The sequence below is a fragment of the Camelus ferus genome, chromosome 9 (genome assembly GCF_009834535.1).
Source record: "Camelus ferus isolate YT-003-E chromosome 9, BCGSAC_Cfer_1.0, whole genome shotgun sequence".
NCBI lineage: Eukaryota > Metazoa > Chordata > Mammalia > Artiodactyla > Camelidae > Camelus > Camelus ferus.
This window is the reverse complement of record NC_045704.1, coordinates 39,472,910-39,494,232: the sequence shown is the minus strand read 5'-3', so window position 1 is coordinate 39,494,232 and position 21,323 is coordinate 39,472,910. Positions and strand designations below refer to the sequence as shown.

The 21,323-nt window shown below is 36.2% G+C and overlaps 1 protein-coding gene and 1 long non-coding RNA gene across 4 annotated transcripts in view; one reads left to right on the top strand and one right to left on the bottom strand.

Moving 5' to 3' along the window:
- The window catches only part of CDH8 (cadherin 8), a 313,666-nt gene extending 296,011 nt beyond the window's left edge, over window positions 1-17,655 (top strand). For 2 of the 3 annotated variants that reach the window (XM_032486452.1, XM_032486453.1), the window contains exons 11-12: window positions 13,933-14,184; window positions 15,586-17,655. In XM_032486452.1, coding sequence (XP_032342343.1) covers window positions 13,933-14,184; window positions 15,586-16,079 — 746 coding nt within the window. In that variant the 3' untranslated portion in view covers window positions 16,080-17,655. Of the gene's footprint in view, window positions 1-13,932; window positions 14,185-15,585 lie in introns of those variants that run through there. The other variant, XM_032486454.1, reaches the window with a different exon arrangement.
- LOC116665770 overlaps window positions 1-21,323 on the bottom strand; it is a 128,083-nt gene that overhangs the window by 94,390 nt on the left and 12,370 nt on the right. The gene's annotated exons all lie outside the window — the stretch shown is intronic.

Genomic DNA, 21,323 nt, shown 5'->3' with positions numbered 1-21,323 from the left:
AATGTGCCCAAAATGTCTTGCAAGGACAATAAACAATCCAATGAGTGATGTTAAGTATTCCTTGACAAGAAAGAGTAAATTTGTTGTATGAATGAATTATACTTGTCCTAGTTGTTTAATAGGATGTTCAGTGCAACAACAACAGCAACAAAATAGCACTGTAAGGGTAGAGCCATGAATCAAATAAATATTCAAAATAAATATCATTCAGTTCGGAAGGGGGCATGTTGTATATTCTTGTTAGAACAATCTTGATTCATAGTTGGAGAAAGAAGAATTGACATCAACCAGATCATTTTAAGGAAAGAAGTGAGCCCTCTACTTATGAGTGCAATGCACCCTAAAGTGACATAAATAAAGTTTCCTAGATAATTCTCAAATGTTCCCCTTAACTTGTTGGAATATTTGTGTTTGCAGTTAGTAGAGACACATATACGTGAAAATTCTGTAAGGTAGGAAGAAGAGACCTTAAGAGAAAAATAAAGAAATAGAAATCTATCAAATGATACCAATGATCTTGAGCAAAAAAGGTTTAAACTTTAAGATAAAGGAAAAATACTATGCAATTTAACATCACCTACTGGGTACCTTAAGCTTATACTAGACACTGAGGATGTAAAGATGTAGACAGTTCATCCTGTAGGCTTATCTCGAGGAGTCATCGTCTATGAAGAATTTCTGAACCTAATTCAGAACTGCAGCACTTTCCTAGCAGTTCTGAGCTCTTTCTTTGATGACATTCGCATGTGTGAGTTCACATGGGCTTGCCTTTGATTAAGATACTGTTTTTAAATCAAGACCTAGATTGCTAAAACCATACACTGATTTAGGCGGAATATTTCCTTGGAAACCACTTCATATTGCATCTGGATACTATAAGACCCTCTTTAACATTCTGGAAACCTTTTCTCAATGTGTATCTTGCAGAGTCTTAGTCTACTTCTTAACACATATTTTTCTAGTTTTTCACTTTATATTTCACTTTCTAGTTTAGTTTGTATTTTCATCTTTGAGGCTTTCAAATAGAAATTCATTGTGAAGTATGAATATATGAAATCCAAAGATTGCAACTCTTTGCTTTATTTCAAAGCTAAAGTAACTGATAACCTTACATGTATTAATAACAAGTATTATTAAACACTTTGCATATGACAGACCGTGAAAATACACTTTAGGTAGAAAGACACATTTACTCCTCAAAGACCTCTGGACCCTCAGTTCCTTAATTAGTAATTTGGGCACAATCAGAGTACCTGCTGTGAGCTTGGGGAAATTACTTAAAAATGCAAGTATGTAAGTAATGAAATTGGGATGCAAACACAATTAGGAATGATTCCAGAGCCTGAACATTATCTAATATGATATTCAGAAGCAGTCTGAAATATACATCCTAAAGAAATTACACTGAGTATAACCTATTCAGGAATTAGAATGTCTAAAAGGGAACAAGTCCCTTAAACTTCTCTTTATTTGCTAAGCATATCTCTCGTAACTCCAAAATGTGAAGAATCCCGTTTTAGGGATCTTTGTATCAGTGCCCAGTGCCAGGAAATACCACACATTCATTGTCAAAGGGGGACGGTAAGCTTGGAAAATCAAGTATCATCTTAAGAATATTTTAAAAAGACTCATCAAAAAATCCCTTTTATTTTAGAAGAAAGTATTAAAATGAAATCATGCATGACTTCAAAATGTATGCAGATTTCTCTATAGTGTATAACAATAGGGAATTTTATCAGATTACATTTTCAATAAAAAGAGTTTGAATGAGCTTGATGTGATTTCTATTTGAATCATAAGGGTGACCTATACAGGTATCTTCTTCTTCGATCATTTTATTTCTGCTCTCTCCATCTGTATTTTAACCTGTTAATATGTGGGTGAATTTGAGGAAAAGCAAATCAGTTTGACCTTTAATTTAAGTCATTTTTGTATGATCAAAACAGTACTATTTCCAAAACTATAAAGAATGTGGATTTTAAGATTCAGAAGCACGTGCCATTCTCAGCAACCTGGGAGGAATGATAATGGGACCACTGCTTGAATGATAATTTTATCTACATAACTGCCTTCCATCCTCTTGCCTTCACTGTATATTAAGACTTCTGCCCAAAGATATATGTTTAGCCAAGCTGCTTCAATGTAACATATTAAACTTTAAAATGATTCAAGGACAAACACTGGACTTCAGCTCACTGTAGGATGCCACATTTTCTTCAATCATTTCCCTTATTTTTTTAGCAGCTATTTTACCACTAAACCAGAGAGAAGGAATTATGCAGGAAAACTGCTATCAGCCGCTACCCCTGCTGGATTACAGAACCCCGAGCATAATAGTTTCCCCAGTGGCGCCTCTGAGGGCTTGGGCCAAGCCATTAACCACTGCTAACGCCCAAGGAAAGAAGCAGAATAGAATAGAATGGCTCTCAGGCATCCCAGAAGATTTTTATGCAAACAAAATTTATTTGAAATGCAGATGTCCAGGGCCTAGCCTCAGAAATTCTTCCTCAGTTGATTCAGAGTAAAATCCAAGAATATGCATTTTTAACATGCTCAGATATTTGTATCTGAATTACTGCCTGAATTTTTAAGTTGGCTTCTGTTTATGGGAATATTTGCTCAGACACAGGTGATCATCAAAAAGCCTTGAAAATTAGAGTGCCAAGGTCTATCAAATATATCAGAGCCTAGTATGTAATGGGCACTTGTTAAAATTAATGTAATAATAAACATAACAGTGAGGATGATTCTTGCACTTGCATTCTATGTATGTAATGTCGGATACATTTTGGACTTCTCAAGGTACCCCTTTGCCTTCCGAGTCTCTTGTTACACACTGACTTACTCATATTCACTGATGACTATTATGTATTTATTCAACAAGCTAATTAAAACCATTATATTTACTTTATAATCAAATCTCCATTACATCTCTGGATGAGATATTCCAGAGTCCTTGTCTCCATTATAAAGGAAGCAGTAACTTTTCAGCTGATTACAGGATGACAGAACTTCCCTGCATTGAAAAGGAAGAGGTGAGGCTAGTGGATAAAAGGGGAGGGATGCACAGAATCATGCGGCAGGAAAGAGAATGTGAGAAATGGGACCAAGAAAGAGATTTTGGGAAATGGAGAATAGGCATTAATTATGATTAGTATCATTATTGAAAGGTTGAATTTGTGGTACTGAACGTCCAGGTGGACATACGCAGTAGGTAAGTGGAAAAGGCACGGGGCTAAGATATTAGGGAAAAAAAAAATTTGTCTGGTATCTGAAATAAGATAAGTGAATCAGATTCAAACAGATCTTAAAGAGGTTAGGGAAAAAAGGCTGAGGACAGAATGCTATGGATCAGAAACATGGGAGTCGTAGGGAGAAAAAGGGATGCCATTCTCTGTATTTCCCCTGCTTAACAAACCAGCCCTGTTCTCTAAAGTCAACCCACATGCCACTCTGTCCTTAAAGCCTCTCTCATCTGTATCTAACGAAATGATGATTTCCAGGGGTACCTGACCTCCTTTGAATCAAAGCAGGTTATTTAGAATACAAACTGCTTTTCGTACTTCTTTTCTTTTATATCCTCAGCTCTCCATTCATTATGTTTAATGATTTCAGTATCTTATACACAACGTACGCTTCACTTTAACTGCTGTTTTAAAACAATCTTACTTCCTGGTCCAACTACCCTATATATCAAGTATGTTAATGACCACAAATCTATCAACTCCAGTGTAAAATTAATCTCTCTGTTTCTTAAATACTTGGAGATGTCTATTCAGTCAATAGAGATGTGATGAAAAAGTCACTCTCCTGACAAAGCTAGCTTTCCAATGTCCAGATTTTTCACCACTATTAGGTTGTTTTCTGAAATGTTCACAACTCCACTAAGGGCATTGGTATTGCTTTGTTTTGTTTTTGTTTGTTTTTCCCTAAGTAGCTGTGTATTTAAAAAAATATCAATGCATTTTTCAGTTTTGCACAAATCCATATAGATAAAAATATTATTTTCCAGATCTATTGATATTTGTAAAAACTTTAAAGTTTTCCATTCAAACAAAATAGAAATTGGCTCTTGGTATAGTTTTCATTTTTGCGGGTTAGTTAATGCAGGTATTCCTCAGATAAAATGAAGGTAATATTAATCTTCATTTCTTGTTCCCTGGTGCCTGGAGTGAGATAAATCTGCCTTTCCTTTGAGCGCTAAAGGATCTGCATAAGGTACATGGAGCATTGTGAGTCAGAGCAAATGTGCAAATTAAGTGCAGGAGAAAAATAATCAAACTCAGAAGACCTTGAGCAGTGTGATTATATCTAACATGGAGCTTGGACTTTGCTCTGCTCGAGTTCCTCTCCGGCACCAAAACTGATTACTTCTTGATAATTAATTCAAGGTTATGTTATGCAATACTATGTTATGTTGACTCTCAAGATATGGGACTTAGATCTATAGAGCGTTGCACTGAAAACCTTTTGATGTCTCCACAGTTCTATATTCTTGCTTACCAATAGCCTCAACCACTTAATTTTTACTTTGTCTCTGATAAAGGTGGCGTGGCATGGAAACACCTCCTGCCACACACTTTTGCTTTTTCATCTTATCTGTGACTTTTAATATAACCCTCTTAGAGCCCATACACCCTTGCTTTCTGAGGTGATCTTTGTTAAGATGACAGAGAAAATGTAGGAACATGTTGGACTTGCTTGTAGCTCTTAACTGTCAGCTGAGGGACCTTGAGTAAGTCATTTTATCTTTCAAAAAACATGTGTCTCATATGTAAAATGGCCATAAGAATGCCTGCTTTGCCTCTGGAAATAATATTTAATCAGATTTACCAACTGTATTAGTTTCCCAGGACGGTCATAACAAATTACCACAAACTGGGAAGCTTGAGATAACAGAAACTTATTCTCTCCCAGTCTGGAGGCCAGAAGTCTGAAATCAAGGTGTTGGCAGGGCTACACTCCCTCTAGACACTCTGGAAGAAAACTCATTCTTCGCCTTGTGCAGCTTCTATTGGCTGTAGGGGTTCTGTGGCTGTGGCCACATCATGTCAGCGTCTGCCTCTGTGGTCACATTCTAGCTTCGTCTCTGTGTCAAATCTCCCTCTGACTTTACTCTTATGAAGACTCGTTACTGGACTTTCTTACAAAGATACATACAATTGGACTTAGGGTCCACCAGCTAATCCCAGATGAATGCTTCATCTCAAGATTTTTAACTTGATTACATCTACAAAGACCCTTTCCCAAGTAAAGTAACGTTCACAGGTTTCAAGAAGGACATGGACGTGTCTTTTTGGAAGTCATCGTTCAGACCACTACACTGAACGCTATCTTCATATGATCTCAGAAAATATTTCTTTTTATATTTACCATTTAAGAAAACTATATATAGCCTAAAAGAATTTAAAGAATTTTAGAAGCTGCTTAAGTTTCACAGATTACTTAATGAGTCCTAACTTTTGTAAAGTGAAAAGCATAGCCCATCCTCTGTACCCTTCCTCTGCAAAATGCCAACCATTAAGATATTTATAGAATTGTAGTGCTGCATGGTTATAGTAGAATGAGTCTTTGTTTTCTCTTAAAAAAGTGCTTATTTATTCTATGTGTACTTGTAAAATGTTGAATAAACACTAATTTTGGTATTAGTCTAGGGACTTCTAAAGGAAAAGTGATGGTTTTTCTAAAGCCAAAGTCAAACTTCGTCAATATTTTACAGTTAGGTAGATATACATACCTTATCATTAAATATTAGGAAATTTGGTAATGAGTCACCATTCATATAAACATTGAGATTATTGACATTAGGTCGCATGCTGCACTATCTAATGAGGAAAAAAGATAAAAGAATGACAAATGATCTAATTAGGTGGCTCAGAACATCCAGCTGCATGTTGCAGATTTAGTATGTTGGTATACTTTCAGTGAATTAGGTAGGAAATTATAACGGTACTGGAGATACAAAGGAGACTGGCTTCACAGAGTCTTACTTTTTATTCGTTACAGCCTGATTGTTTCCAACAAGACTTAGTATTTAGAGGAAAAATATATAAATGAAGTGTAGGTGTCATGATCTTTGCTTCTTACTCCAAGATATTAGAAACTGTATATACATGCATCCAGTACGCTGAAATCTCATGGACTGGGTATCTTTATTGCTTTGGTAGGTTTTTAGAAATAAATAACAGACACAACACAATGATAAGAACTTAATTAAATCTCTTGTCCATACCTACTGAGCAGAGTGTCATTTTCCCTTTGTTTTGGCCTTTTTGCCATTTTCATTCCATTTGACTCAACCAAGAAAATCTGAATTAAATTTGCAAGTCAGATGACAAGAGATATTTCTCAGAAAGGCATAATATCTACTGATCTTCTCTTCATCTATTCTTTTGTCATAAATACTTGTCTGGCAAGTGCCTTCATTAACTTTGGCTCCTTTTCTTGCTTACATCTGACAGGATAAACAAAAGCCCTAGCTCTGTGATTTCAAACAAATAGGACCTAGACCAAAGTAAAATTTCTGCATCAGGGCAACAACAACAGATGAAACACCGAAACAAATAGAGAATTTAGATTCACTTGCTTTATTCTACCTGAAAACAACACTAGATAATGTGGAAAGAACATGGCATATTTAAATAGTAACAGCAAAAATAATGGTGACTATTGTTTTATTAAAACACAAAGAAAATAAACGGAAGGAACGAAAGAACTTATGACTGTGGGAAAAATCACACAAAGTTGAAGAATTATTCAGGCAGGCAGTCTGTCTCTTTGGCTAGGCTTTTTGTTTTTTCATGGGGTATCCATATAGAGTTAACAAATGACTATAGTACTATCTTAGTGCGCTGAGGCTGCTATAATGCAGTATTTCAGACTGGTTGCCTTCAACAACACACGTTTATTTCTCACAGTTCTCAAGCTTAGGAAGTCCAAGGTCAAAGTGTAGGCAAGACATGCTTCACTTTGAAAACTTTTTTTGACTGCTTGTAGGTGGCCACCATCTGGCTGTGTGCTCACGTGACCTCTTTGTGCAACCGCTAGAGAAAGAGTGAGCTCTCTGGTGTCTCTGTATTCCACAGACGGCAATTCTACAGGATCAGGGAACCACCCTTATAAACTCATTTAACCTTAATTACTTCCCCAGGAGGCTCCCTTGGCAAATATAGCTACCCTCGGGGTGAGGACTGCAACGTATGAATTTGGGGGCTACACAAACATTCAGTCTATAATAAATACTTACTGACTAATTTACTAAAGGAAACTTGTCTTATAAGACGGTTAATATTCTGTAAAAGACAGTCCTTTGATTTCCGATTCCAAATGATTCCAAGACTATCAATAATGAAGAATCAAAGAGAAAGATACCTCCTAGACCAACCATAGGAGATACCTATTTAGCCTATGAGCCCCTCTCTGAATGTAGGGCTAAGTCATACAAGTTCAGCTCAGTAAAAGAGAACTCTGGTGTGCACCCCTATCGATGATGATATTTCAGATATTTTAGAGCAATTTTTCTTCCTCTCTGAGTGTTCTCTATTTGAATGTATGCATCCTTCAGTTTATTGCCCATGTTACATGATATAAGGCATGTCTAGAGAAAGACTTGGAAACCATCAATATTTCTCTTAAATTTCCATATAAGACCCCAGGCTATACATATATCCTTTCCAATAGCCTGAAATTGAACTTTCTCACTAACTTATTTGGAACTACATATACTCCCCCTATGACAAAATAACATGAATGGAAATAAATATGAGCCCCACAAAATACGGCTAATGATTACTTAGTTATTCATTTATTCAGCAAATATTTGCTGAGTATTCATTATGCATCTTCAGTTGGTTATTTGTTACTTGGAAGTTCCCTAGCTGATTTCTGTATCTCCAGTGTCGATCATATCCCCATTATGATACCACTTCTTTGCAAGAAATTTTTAATGAAAATAAAAAGGCTTATAGAAGATTACATAACTAATTCATCTAGGGAAATTGGGGGCAACCAGTAAAGGAAATTATCCCTGAAGAAGTTACATTTAAGCACGAACAAAAATAATTCATAAATATCAATAACTCGAATGAAAGCTAAGAAGTGGAGAGACTATCGCACAGAAGAAAGAGCAAATCTGAAAACAGAAGACCCCTGACTCAGAAAAGACCAGGACGGCTAGAACATAGAAAGCAGAGAGGGGAGACGTGAAATCATTCCAATTAAAAGTAGGTTAAACAATGTGACGAGTGTTGTTATGAGAATCTTTGTCCTGTGCCAAGTCCTGCGCTAGAGACTGGAAACAGAGCTGTGAGTAAGGCTAGTCTCCCTCGAGGGGCTTAGAATCTAGTGAGACGATGCACATATTTTATTGAACATTATCTATTTGTCTCTATAATGTTGGAACTACTGCATAAAATAGTCTAAGAATTTAATTTTAAGACGGCCACCTTTGTTACAGCCTCTAAAAATTTCCAGTAAAATTCCAACAAACGCTCTGGAAAAACAGAACAACAAAAACTAAAGATATGAGTAACTATTTTTATTCAAAATTAATCTGTTGTCAGAATCTGAAAGAAATTTCATACATAATGGCATAACTGTAATGTGCTATCTGAAACCAAGCAAACCTATGCACCTACTGTTTACCTGGTCCCTTCTTTACTATTTATTTGGTTTATACCTTGTGTTACTCAGCCAAGAAGTAAGGAATCCAACTATACCACTATTTTAGGAATATTATCACTCAAAGTATGCCTCGTACTATAAGTCCGTTTTAACTCCCATTCATGATCTTTCCTCCAACAGTCAGTCATAAACAGAAATAAACTGGTGGGGAATACGAAGCCAAGGTTCTGAAGATGGAGTCACTCATCAACTTGGTGTAAGGCTCATAAGCAACACATTCCAAGGGGGGTTGGAAAACGAGAACATCCCTAACTGAGAGAAATAATAGGGAAGACACATATCTGAATAGGTGAGAGTATCAGAGAACTAGGTGGTAAGGTTAAGGTGTATTTCTATCTCAGGGCAACACAACTGCACTAGGTGGGTAGCGATCGGCCATTATACTCCATCCAACTGGATATTAGTCTACCCTAGAGAACCTCAAATGCTTTTGGTCTACCCTCTTCTTAAATGGACCTTGACACATCTTTCTATCTGTCTTGAAACTCTGTTGTTATATACTCAGCTTTAAGAGATTTGATTTAAAAAAAAAAATCACAAGACATGTGTCTATGGGATTTCAATGATCATTTCATCTTTGTGTTTCATTTTTTAGAAAATGTCTGTGTTTTCTCTAATAAATCACTATCAAAGTATCACCTTCTGTTTGCTATGCTCAAAAAAATGCAATAAATATAACAAGTAAGAGAAGAAACCATAAAGGTAGAACAGTTTAAGTTGCAGGGACAACAAGATGGTATAACATGGAAATGCATGCAAAGGACTGAAACGAAGGTTTTAAAATAATGCAATAATACAACTGAAGCCAGCTAAGTTACTGTCCTTGATGTGACTGTCTTTTCCCTTTGCATCATTGTCAGACAAATAAGAAAAAAGAAAAAAAATTTAAAATGAGAGTGCATGTAAACAAACAGTTACAAAAAGTATCTTCAAATAAACACCATTGATCATCTTACTTAACTTGAAAGCCAAAAGTTGTTCCTTTAATATCAAGAGCAAGATACAGGTGTCTACAATAACTGCTTTTTAAAATAATTTAATTTTTATTTTGTCATGGAGGTACTGGGGATTGAACCCAGGACCTCATGCATGCTAAGCATATTCTATGCCACTGAGCTATACCCACCCCTCCCCTTTGCCTACCATAAGTTCTTATACTCAAAATTGTATTTGAGGTTCTTGTTAGTAAGATAAGAAAAAAATTAATACAGGTATTTAAAGCTATAAGTATCCCTTTAAGAACCTCTATAGCTGTATCCCTTACATTTTGATTGGCTGCAATTTCATTTACATTGTCTCACAACAGTTTCTAATTTTCCTTTTGATCTCTTCATTGAATCATTGGTTATTGAGGAATGCGCTGTTTAATTTCCACATATTTGTGAGTTTCCCCCAATTTTTTCTATTATTGGTATCTAATTCCATTCCATTATGGTCAGATACTGCGCTTTGTATTATTTACATCCTTACGGAGGTTTATTTTATTGCCTAGCCTAATGTCTGCATTGCAGAATGTTCCATGTGTACTTGACAAGAATATTTATTCTCCTGTTTTTGGGTGGAGTATTCTACAGATATGTTAGGTACAGTGGGTACATACTGTTGTTCAAATCTTCTATTTCTTGACTTATTTCCATTTAGTTTTTTTTTTAATCCATTACTGAAAGTAGGATATTGAAATACCAAACTATTACTTTTGAATTTCTAGATATTACATGCTCAACAATGTATTACGTATGTACTGTTTTACACCACTGCTTTATAAAAGTTAAGAAAATAAAAGAAAAACTATGCATTTATACTGTCTTTTATAACTACATAATTACTTTTGCTGATGCTCTTTGTTTTTAATGTAGAGTTGAATTACCATCTGGGGTTATATTCTTTCAGTCTGAAGAACTTTCTTTACTGTTTCTTTCAAGGCGTGTCTGCTGGTGACAAATTCCCTCAGTTTTTTGTTTATCTGGGAATGTCTCTATTTCATTTTTTTCTTGAAAGATAGCTTTGCTGAATATATGACTCTTGATTGAAAGTTTTTGCTTTGAGCACCTTGAATGCGCCATCCCTCTTCCTTCTGGTGTCCATTGTTTCTATAAAAATTCAGTTGTTAATCTTATTAGGGTTCCCTTGGAAGTGATGACTCAATTTTCACTTGCTTTCAGGATATTCTTCTTGTCTCTGACTCTCAGCATTTTTTACTATATGTCTCTTTGTGACTTTCTTTGTGTTTACCTTCTTGACATTTGTTGAACATTCTGAATGTGTAGACTAGTGTTTTCAAAAAGTTTTGAGGTTTTCAGCCATAATTTTTCTTTTCTTGTCTCCTAGTATTTTCATTGCAGGTATGTTGGTGCACTTAATGGTGTCCAACATTTTTTCTGAGGCTATATTCATTTTTTTTCTTTTTTTTCCCTCTCTGTTCTTCAGCTTGCGTATTTTCTATTGATCTGTCTCCAAGTTCACTAATGTTTTTGCCAATTCAAATTTACAGTTTAGCTATTGTAAATTTTCATTTTAGTTACTGTACTTTTCAACTCCATATTTTCCAATGCATTCTTTAAAAAAATATTTGTCTCTTTATTAATAGTCTCTATTTTATGTGACGTTGTCATCATACTTTCCTTTCCTTCTGTATGGTTTACTGCAGTTCATTGAACACATTTATAATGACTCTTTAGAAGTCTTACTTTAATCTGACATCTGTTTGCTCTCATGGACACTTTCTTTTTCCTGCCTCTTTTTTTTTCCCCCTAGTTTATGGTCATGCTTTCTTATTTCTCTGTATTTATTCTAATAATTGTTTGTTGAAAACTGGACATTTATAGAGACTAACAAATCTTGACCCTCCACTTAAGGCTTGTTATTTCTAATTTGCTTGTTTATTTGTTTAATGACTGGCTAGATTGACTGCATTGAGATTAAAACTTTAATAAAATGAAAAGGCGTCATATGTTTTAAAGAAAGAAGCCAGAATTTTGTTAAAGATACTGGCAACGTGTAGATTAAAAAATGTATTTCAAATACATGAATTCAAAGTGTGTGGAGCTGCTAATATTCAATGTTTTTATGGGTAAAATAATGACAATTCAATTTGGCCTAATAAAATAACTCAACTAAATAATTAATAATTGCAAGCACCAATCAAAATAGGGTAAAAAATAATATTAATAGGCAAATAGGGAATTGACTTTGCCTGGAGGTAGAAGGTAAATTTCAGCAAAAAGGACTCATAGGCTTCCTTTACTCAGTCAATTATTTTCTTTATATAGAAGGGGAACAACATATGCAGGTGCCAAGAGTAGTGAAAAATAGGAGTTTGGTGTTAGACCCACCAGTGCTTTTCTAAGTAATAAAGGAGACAGCTTTGTTCTGCAATGAGTAATATTCTTGTTGCAGTTCCTAAATTATCATTATAGATTGTTTTAAAGAAAGAATATGTATGCAAAGATAGTTTCTCATATAAATAGCGTTAACCACAAAAAGATAAAAGCCTCATTGTAATTTTATTAATTGCATCTTGAAGAACAATTCCCATCTTCTGTTTTGAACTATGGTATATGAAATCATCCACAAATGTTCCTTGTACTAATGAACTGCGCTCAAACTTGTCACACACTTTCTGGAAATATAACACAGCTATATATTCTGTATTTGTTTTGAGATAATGTTCTTCTGCTTTTAGCTTAGTGATATTTCCTTCTGTGTTATGGGAATAAAGACTACTAGATCATTTGGAATATCACTGCTTACCTCCATGAGAAACCTCTTTTCATTCTTCAAATTACTAAATAATGAGGCACCACCAGAAGAAATTTAGGAAAAAAAACTGTTAACTCAATCAAAGTTTTTGTTTGTTTGACTGCTTACTAGCAAGGCATTGTAGGTCCACTTATATCTTAAACAAAGCAAAACCAAATATAATTTATATATCTGTTTTAGGGAATGTCTGCCACTTTTTTTGAATTCTGGTATAATACTGTATGGTATAGAAGATTTAACACATTTACTTAAAATCATTTGAGTGGGATATCTAAGCATTTGAGTATTCTGGAAACAACAGGACACTGATGACCAGGAATTGGACAGCAGTGGTGTGGATTGCCTGCTCTAATATGCAACCATGAGGCAGCCAAGTGTTCTGGGGTCTGCAAATTTGCCAGTATTTGAAAAAATCCCAACTGAAATAATCATTTTTCCCAAATTATAATGCACATATTAACCAAAGATATGTTTACTTGCTTTTGGCTAGAATATCAGTGTCAAATAACAGTGTTACTATGTTGAGCAGACATGTCTTTCATTAATCAAAATGAGAAAATAGATATATAATTTATATATATACACACACATACATACACAAATACATACATATATATATACACACACACACATATGCGACTACAGTTCATGAGATAGGGATGAATGACAATCAAAAGTTCATTTTGGGGGTGAAATTCTGCGATCACAGGGCTAACATGGGACTAATCACTTCTCACTGACCAGTTCTACTTTGAACTGAAGCATGCGCTTAAGTATTGCGTGAATGCCCTTAAGTGTTGCTCCAGAACCAATATGCATTTCCATACAACTAATTAATACATGAAAAATGAATCGCCTGCTGTGAATTCTCATTTAATTCTTATTTGTGCAACCACTCTAAGTCTTCTCTACAGAATTTAAAAGTAGGTGGCGTATCTCCTCCAATTGACAGTAAATGGAACTTTTGTTATATCTTAGTATAAATGCTCTAGGGCATGAATAACTCTTTCTAGGTACTGGTGGGAGTCAAAGTGAATTGTTTTGCATGCTATATTTTCTAATAGTCTATCTTTTAACACAAAGCTTGTCAAACATGACTTTCAAATGTGGTGAAATTCTGCCCAGTCAATTTTGTATTATCAGGATAAATGAGAAAATAAAACTTATTTATGGGGATGTGGGGTAATGTGTGTCTAAAAGGACACCTGAAGATTATTTTTGTAAAAGAAGTCCTTTGCATTTACAAGGGGATGGTAAAACGCCATTAGCTTACCCTGAGGCCCTATTCATTAAACCTTTTAGGGTATGGATGTTTTGGTCCAGATGCCAGTTGGGAAAGTGGGAAGAGGGGAGGCGGAGAGAGCTCGAGCGGTTCAGCAGAGTTGGGACTGTCCTGAGGTTTGCAGAGGATTTATGAACTAGAAAAGCAAGTGGTGTTCGGGCAGCTGTTTTGAAATGATGCCAACTATTGTAATTTTCATTTTTTTCCAGATAATTCTCTCAGCATTTTGGCAAAGCATAATGGATTCAACCGCCAGAAGCAAGAAGTCTACCTTTTACCAATTGTAATCAGTGACAGTGGGAATCCTCCTCTGAGCAGCACCAGCACCCTGACCATCCGGGTCTGCGGCTGCAGCAGTGACGGTGTTGTCCAGTCCTGTAATGTTGAAGCCTATGTACTTCCGATTGGACTCAGTATGGGCGCCTTAATTGCCATATTAGCATGCGTCATTTTGCTGCTAGGTACGTATTTTCCTCATAGCCTAATGGTTACTCTTTCTCCGGTTCATAAATGACTGTAAATAAGGAAGAAACCCTAACCCAGCCAGGCATCAGCATTCTTTGGAGAAGTAACTCTTTTGCACTTCTCCAAGCTTTGAGGTCATTAAGAGGAAGGGAAGAAGAAGAAGAAGAAGAAAAAAAAGGATTGTGACAGTCATGTCCAATTGGAGAGAACAGATTCAGTGCTTTTTTTCAATCCTATCACCAGTGAAAAGATAGACTAAACATAATGGTAGAAGTGGGGATGGACCTTTATGTGGTTACAACAGCAACTATTATATAAGAAAGTATCCAGATTGTCTGATACACACCAGTTTACTTCAACAGGGGGCTGTCATGTGTCTAAAATACTCTTTTATCTGAACAATATATAGATCAGGTTGCTAAGTCCATTCAATCACAAAACTTGGTGAGATAAAAAGGAAACAAGCAAAAAATATAGTTTTAAAATTGCATTGTTTCTCAAATATTTTTCCTGATATTAAAATCAAATTACAATAAAGATTGCAAATTAAGGAAAGGTTTTTGTAACATTTTCACTAAAAAGATCCAGCTATAAAAATGAGATTAGACAGTAGGAAGATATAGAAGAGGAGAATTACATTTTATCCTGCCCTTAGATAAAGGTTTTATCAACTACTACCTTCCAGGTTACATCTGTCCTGCTCCCCCAGCACCCTGGATTGAACATCATTTCCTGCCATGTTTTCCACCATTAGCCCAAGTTTGGTTTGGCTGATCTGGCTACTTCTTTATGTGTTCCTCTCCCTTTCCCCACTTTTAGGCCTACCTTACCAGATAGAGGAGTTCTAGTCTTCATACAAGACAAGAAGTTTCACATGCAAAGTTGACATTCATCTTAATATATCACTTCATCTGTGAATGAACATTATTTGATTGGAAAGAGTCTTGAAGAACTGATAAAAAACACAAAATATACTAGATATGATCTGTTCAGCTCCTTTTTCTTTACAGAACAGGGGCATGAAGGCAAAAAATATTGAATGACCTGTCAAAGATACACAGCAAGTTAGTTATGCTATCTGTGCTGTTTTCCATTTTGTGCCATTCACTCTAGAGCTCCTGAAAGTGTTAAATGCAGCTTTCTTCATGAATAGATGCAAGCTTATTCTTTTAACCCAGCTTCATTACCGTTTAATAAAAAGAAGCAACCTAGTGATATCCACTCAAAATTCAATGCTCATCCTTCAGAAAGGTGTTTAACTTAATTCCCAAGTGAATGTTATTAAAGCTGTATGCTCCTAAGTTTTCAAATAATGCCCCTCTCTTAACATACACAATGCATTGCTTGTGAAATTATATGCGAGGCTAGCTAATTGTCACTTCGCGTTTTTCCTACAGTCATCGTGGTGCTGTTTGTAACTCTGCGGCGACATAAAAATGAGCCATTAATTATCAAAGATGACGAAGACGTGCGAGAAAACATCATTCGTTACGATGATGAAGGAGGAGGGGAAGAAGACACGGAGGCTTTTGACATTGCAACTTTACAAAACCCAGACGGAATTAATGGATTTTTACCCCGTAAAGATATTAAGCCAGATTTGCAGTTTATGCCAAGGCAGGGGCTGGCTCCAGTTCCGAACGGTGTTGATGTCGATGAATTTATTAACGTGCGGCTACACGAGGCAGATAATGACCCCACCGCCCCGCCGTATGACTCCATTCAGATTTACGGCTACGAAGGCCGAGGGTCCGTGGCTGGCTCCCTCAGCTCCTTGGAGTCCACCACCTCAGACTCAGACCAGAATTTTGACTACCTCAGTGACTGGGGTCCCCGCTTTAAGAGACTGGGCGAACTCTACTCTGTTGGCGAAAGTGACAAAGAAACTTGACAGCGGATGATAAATAAATCAGTGGGAACTGAGCATTCTGTAATATTCTAGGGTCACTCCCCTTAGATACAACCAACGTGGCTATTTGTTTTAGAGGCAAGTTTAGCACCGATCATCTATAAACTCAACTACATTTTAATGTCGAACCAAAAAAATTAATAATAAAAAGTAAAAAGTGTATGTTAGGAGGTTATAAATCTTGTGGAATGTGAATTACAGTATGTGGAGTGTCTAGAAGTCTTTGGATATTTGATATTTACCTGACCACCACAGACAAAGATTGGGATCCTGGCTAATCCTTAGAGAAATGGTTTGAAAAGAGGAAAAAAAAAATCAAATTTAAAAGGTGCTTTCTTAGAAAAATGGACCTGCAAGAAATGTGCTGCTGATAAAGTGTCTTCTGCAAGGATTTTTATAAATGCGAATGGTTTTTTTCCCCTTCACCAGTTAAGGATCCCGCCACAAATGAAAAAGCAATACTTGGTCTGCTGTACATTCTGACTTTCTGGAGTTTTGGGAGGCCTCCTAGATTATATGGTACGGTGACCACACATTGTACATAACTGTTGGCCCCACTCATCAGAGACTAAATAGCATCTTTAAATATTGTGTCGAGCCTTAAAATAATCACATTGTTCGTAATCCATTCCAGGGTGGGGACTGCCAACTCAGTGGTGGGAGGAGAGAAATCCCATTCAAACAGGCTTGTGTTCTGGAAGCAGGATTACTCATTCCCTCCACTTCATCTTCTTCCACAAGGACACAAAGATAAACTGTATCACACAGCGGACTACATAAGAGACAAGATGGTTTTATTGCTAGCGCGTGAATTTATTTGTTTAATCCTCGAAATAAATATTTTATTGATGTCCATTAATGCTTTTATTTATTAAGGTTGATAATCTATAGATTAAGGGACTATATGAAGAAAAAACTAAATTATATCCATTAATAATCCTTTAGATCGTTTTATATAAATATATATACAATGAATGTTTAATACATGTACATTTTGATGAGATGAGTATGGCAGGCAATATTATCAAAAGGGAAGCTAATAGTCTCCTTAGAGTAGAAAGTGTTATTGTGACTGTGATGGCAGGAACAGCATTTTCCCAGAGAAACTTTTGGACTGTTTTCTATTTTGTTCGTAATCCTAGTATTTGGTGTTTTTACTACAAGCACAAACATCTGAAAGTGTATCGACTCATGTGAATATTTAAACTCTAGACTTTTCAATACCTACGTAATGCCCTGCCCAATAAACACGCTTCAAGTTGCCCCCCCCCCCCCCGTTTTAGAGCAGAAACTGGTTTGTACATAATTTTACTGCTTCTGTTTTTAGCCTTTCTCTCCCCGATCTTCATGGTGATGCACAGAATGTCTTATAGACTCCAAATGAGAACAGCACTAGAAGATGTGAGCATATTCGATTTTTACTGCAAACCTGCCATTTAGAGGTAGAATATGTAAGACAAGACTCAAGTACTACATGCAGATCATTTTAATTTTCTACTTTGCTTTAAGGCAATATTGTTTATTTACTCCATGTATTGTATTCAGAGAAACTCCTGTATTGTTTCCTACTTTGTGAAATATATTTTTATAAATACCTTTGTTGTCATCACTTTTTTTTTTCCAATCAGATGAAGACCTATTAATGGAGCCAACTCTTACAAGAATTCTAAAACGTTCAACTAAATCATCCCAAGGGTCACTTTTATTTGTAAGAGTCTTTATCATAAAGAACCAGAGATGAGAAATGGCTGAACCACGATCGCATAGCAAGATACTGATGGAGACATGAAGGGAACATGGTGGACTAACAGCTAGTCCCGCTGCATCAGCTGGGTCCTCCAGGAAGCAAACGCTAATGCAGAGTTACAAGTGAAAGATAAAAGAGGGAGGAAACAGGACGGAGCAGGGAAAGCTTTCAGACAGGGATGCAGATGTTAAAACTTGTAGAAGTAAAGAGATTAGGAAGGAGGATTTGGTAGAGAGCCTTAGACTGCAACGCAGACCTGACAATCCTTTGCCAGACAATTAGAGGGTCCTACCGAAAGAAAGCCTATTAGAGGAGTCTCTTACTGTGCAAAACTAGTCAGGCCCCAGTTCCCCTGCCATCTCAGCCATTGGCTTGGGGCTACCTGAGAAAATCACGGCTTTGGCTAGAAAACTGAAGGCACCAGCTTTTGGAGGCTGACTCCACTGTGAATGAAGACAAATGTTTGAATATGATACTCGGAATTTATAGCTATTCAGTGCCCATAGACTTGGTTGATCCCATGTTGAGTATCCCTTGCCTGAGACTAGTTCCTCCTGTAAGCTTATCACTACGGCTACTGAACACTTGTCCTGAGGTCAACGTGATGGCCCAAAGTGACTTGAAAATACAGTGGCTAAAACAAATACTTGGTGAAGGCAGACTATTAATAGTAGTTGTTGTAGTAATCAACAGTAATATTCTGACTATCCTACATATTCTAAACCAAGGTGAGATTATTACTTCACTTATCTCTTGCATACCAGACTCATTTCTCATGCACTCTTCAGTGAAGTGGCATAGACTACAGACATATAAACATGTCTGGCAAAAATTACACCATTTTTCAGGGGTATAAAAATCCATATTCTCCAGTCTTGGCAATCAATAAGATAATCTTCATATGATGATTTTCGTGAGCAGGAGATAATGTCTGATACACCAGTTGCCCACATCTTACCTCAAAATTTACTTTGCCCGGGAAGAGAGATTAAGTATGGTTTCCATGTTGATTTTCTTTGCCACCATCATGCTGGCAACTTGCGCTTAAAAGCCCATTTAAGGTTTTATAATACAGAATCAAGTAAATAGCCCCATGTTCGCATGGGGCTGAACTACACTTTTAGAGTACCCTGAATTTAAATAAAGATCTGAGGGACACACACACACGCTCACACACACACACAAGCACTAACTCTGACCTTGACTTAGGTACTTTTTACTCTAGTAGGAGAGTTTCTAAGACTTCCTCAACCAAAAGAGGTTGATGGGGTCCCCAGACTTTTAGGGTCTGAGTATGTCATAATCAACTCTTTAAATAATACATTTTTAAACTTTATCAAAGTGACTATTTTTGTCTCTGTGCTTTGTTTTCTGTTGCAGCAATACTCACATATGTCTTCCATATACATGTATGGCTATTCTTCAAACGAAATGCTTCTTCAGTTCATAGGAATTTTAATGTGTCTGTAGATCTTTGTGTCTCAAGCACTCGTCTTTTTTGAAGCTTATCCCTGCCCAAGGGTTCTCTGCCTAATGGCGAAGAAGCACTGAGTTGGAGCCAAGTGAGACAAAATTATCTCCCTCTGCCTAGTTCACAATTCGAAGTTCCCGCTTGGGGAACTGATGCATCCCCAGGTGACCGGACACCATATGGGACTGATCAACTCATCTGCAATCCTGTTCACTATTTGATCAAATCAAGTTACAGAATGTCTCTGAAACATCCATATATGTGTTCTAAAGAATGTTAAGAGGCCATTCTTTACAATAATCTTTTATGAGTACAGTTATAAGATTAAAAGCAGTTTGTAATAGGATGATTAAAATAGACCAGAAATTAAACGCAAGTGTTAACCATGCCATGCAGAACTGTGATTTCTAGAATAAGAACTTTACAGCGAAAGTGTTCCAGAGAAACGTGTGTTTGTATATATATAATATAAAAGACTTACTGGCATCACCAGTGAAATAAGAGTGCTTAGAAAGAACCAAATGTGTCTTTGGGAGAGTTTGCCTAATCAGATGCTTAACATAAGACAAGTCTCTGCGTGAGACTTGGAAATCTCCTAAGAGCAGCCAGATTCCACACTGAGACTCAGCAGAGTTCTGGGCTATGCTGTATTCTGGAGAAGGAAAAGCAGGTGCTGAGAGCTAAGTAGCCAATTACTCTTTACTAGCCACATAAGGACTGGAGGCAGGTAGGCCTTTCCAACAAGTTGTATTATGCGATCACTGGCTTTGCAGGGAATCTCACGAATGTATAACCTTCTGATTGCCTTTTTGATTGAAAGTTCCATTTGAGATCAGGGCAGTGCAACCAGTAATAAGATTTCAAAAAATCCCATCACTGGCACTGTTGGAAAGGCTGAGCATGACTGAAATCCCATCTTTGTCAGTCGAAAAATACGGTAACAGTGGCCATCACTAGAAAAGTTATATGAAAGCACATTTTAAACATGAATATCAACATTGAAGGGACTATATATACACATATATATTTATATTTATAAACACACACACTCAACTTTTTAGAGATCAGTTTATATTTGTAATTTTTTATCTCACAATCACACACTACCAAAAACCTGAAATGGTGGCTTTTTGTTTTTCTGAATCTATCTTTGAATTTGAAAGAAATTGGATTGAAGGTAAAGGGTCTTAAATGGGAGTGTTTATTTAAGAGCAAAATAATGGCTCACAATACCTGAAATTAGAATGAAATGCATCACGTTGTGAAGCTGGATTAGGTTTTTTTTATATTGAATTGTGCTTTTGTGGAAACAATAAATGTAGAATGCATTTTGCAAGGAATATAGTTTTCAACATATTTTTATTTTCCTCCATTCCAATGCTTTTTTTTAATTTTAATATACACAGCTTCTTTGTAAAGTTACTCAGCTGGCCAAGCAGTGTTGCATATATTGTTGTCACTGCAGCTCCTACTCTTTCTGATGATTGTACAAGATAGAAATTCTATCATTAAAGTAGGTATTTGTTTTCATTATTTTCCTTTTAGTCAACACACATTTATGTATCACCTGGTACACTTTTGCTATTGTTTACATGATATACTCTTGACAGTAAAGATCTCCTAGTCCTCGTATTCTCTACCTAATCCTAGTATTATAGAGTTCAAGACATTTTAAATCTCCCTGACTTGACAGTCTATCTAAAAGGAAAGACAATGTGTCTCCTGCAAATACTGAGCACCACCCTGCTCAAAAGTCAGGCTACACAGTTGACTATAATCTCCAAACATATCTCCTTAGTTATGAAATTGAGCTAATGGATCTCATTTAAGCTAACTGTTGAAGCATTCTTTCTCCGTGGCCTTGTAAGTCTAGGTTTAAACTTAGCCCATGACTTTCGACTAAACAACACTCTCTGTAATTATAATGTGAAGCTTCTAATGATAAGAAATAAAAGCTAAGTTATATACAGTGATGTGGAAGAACTGAGGACGAAGAAAGTGACTCTAA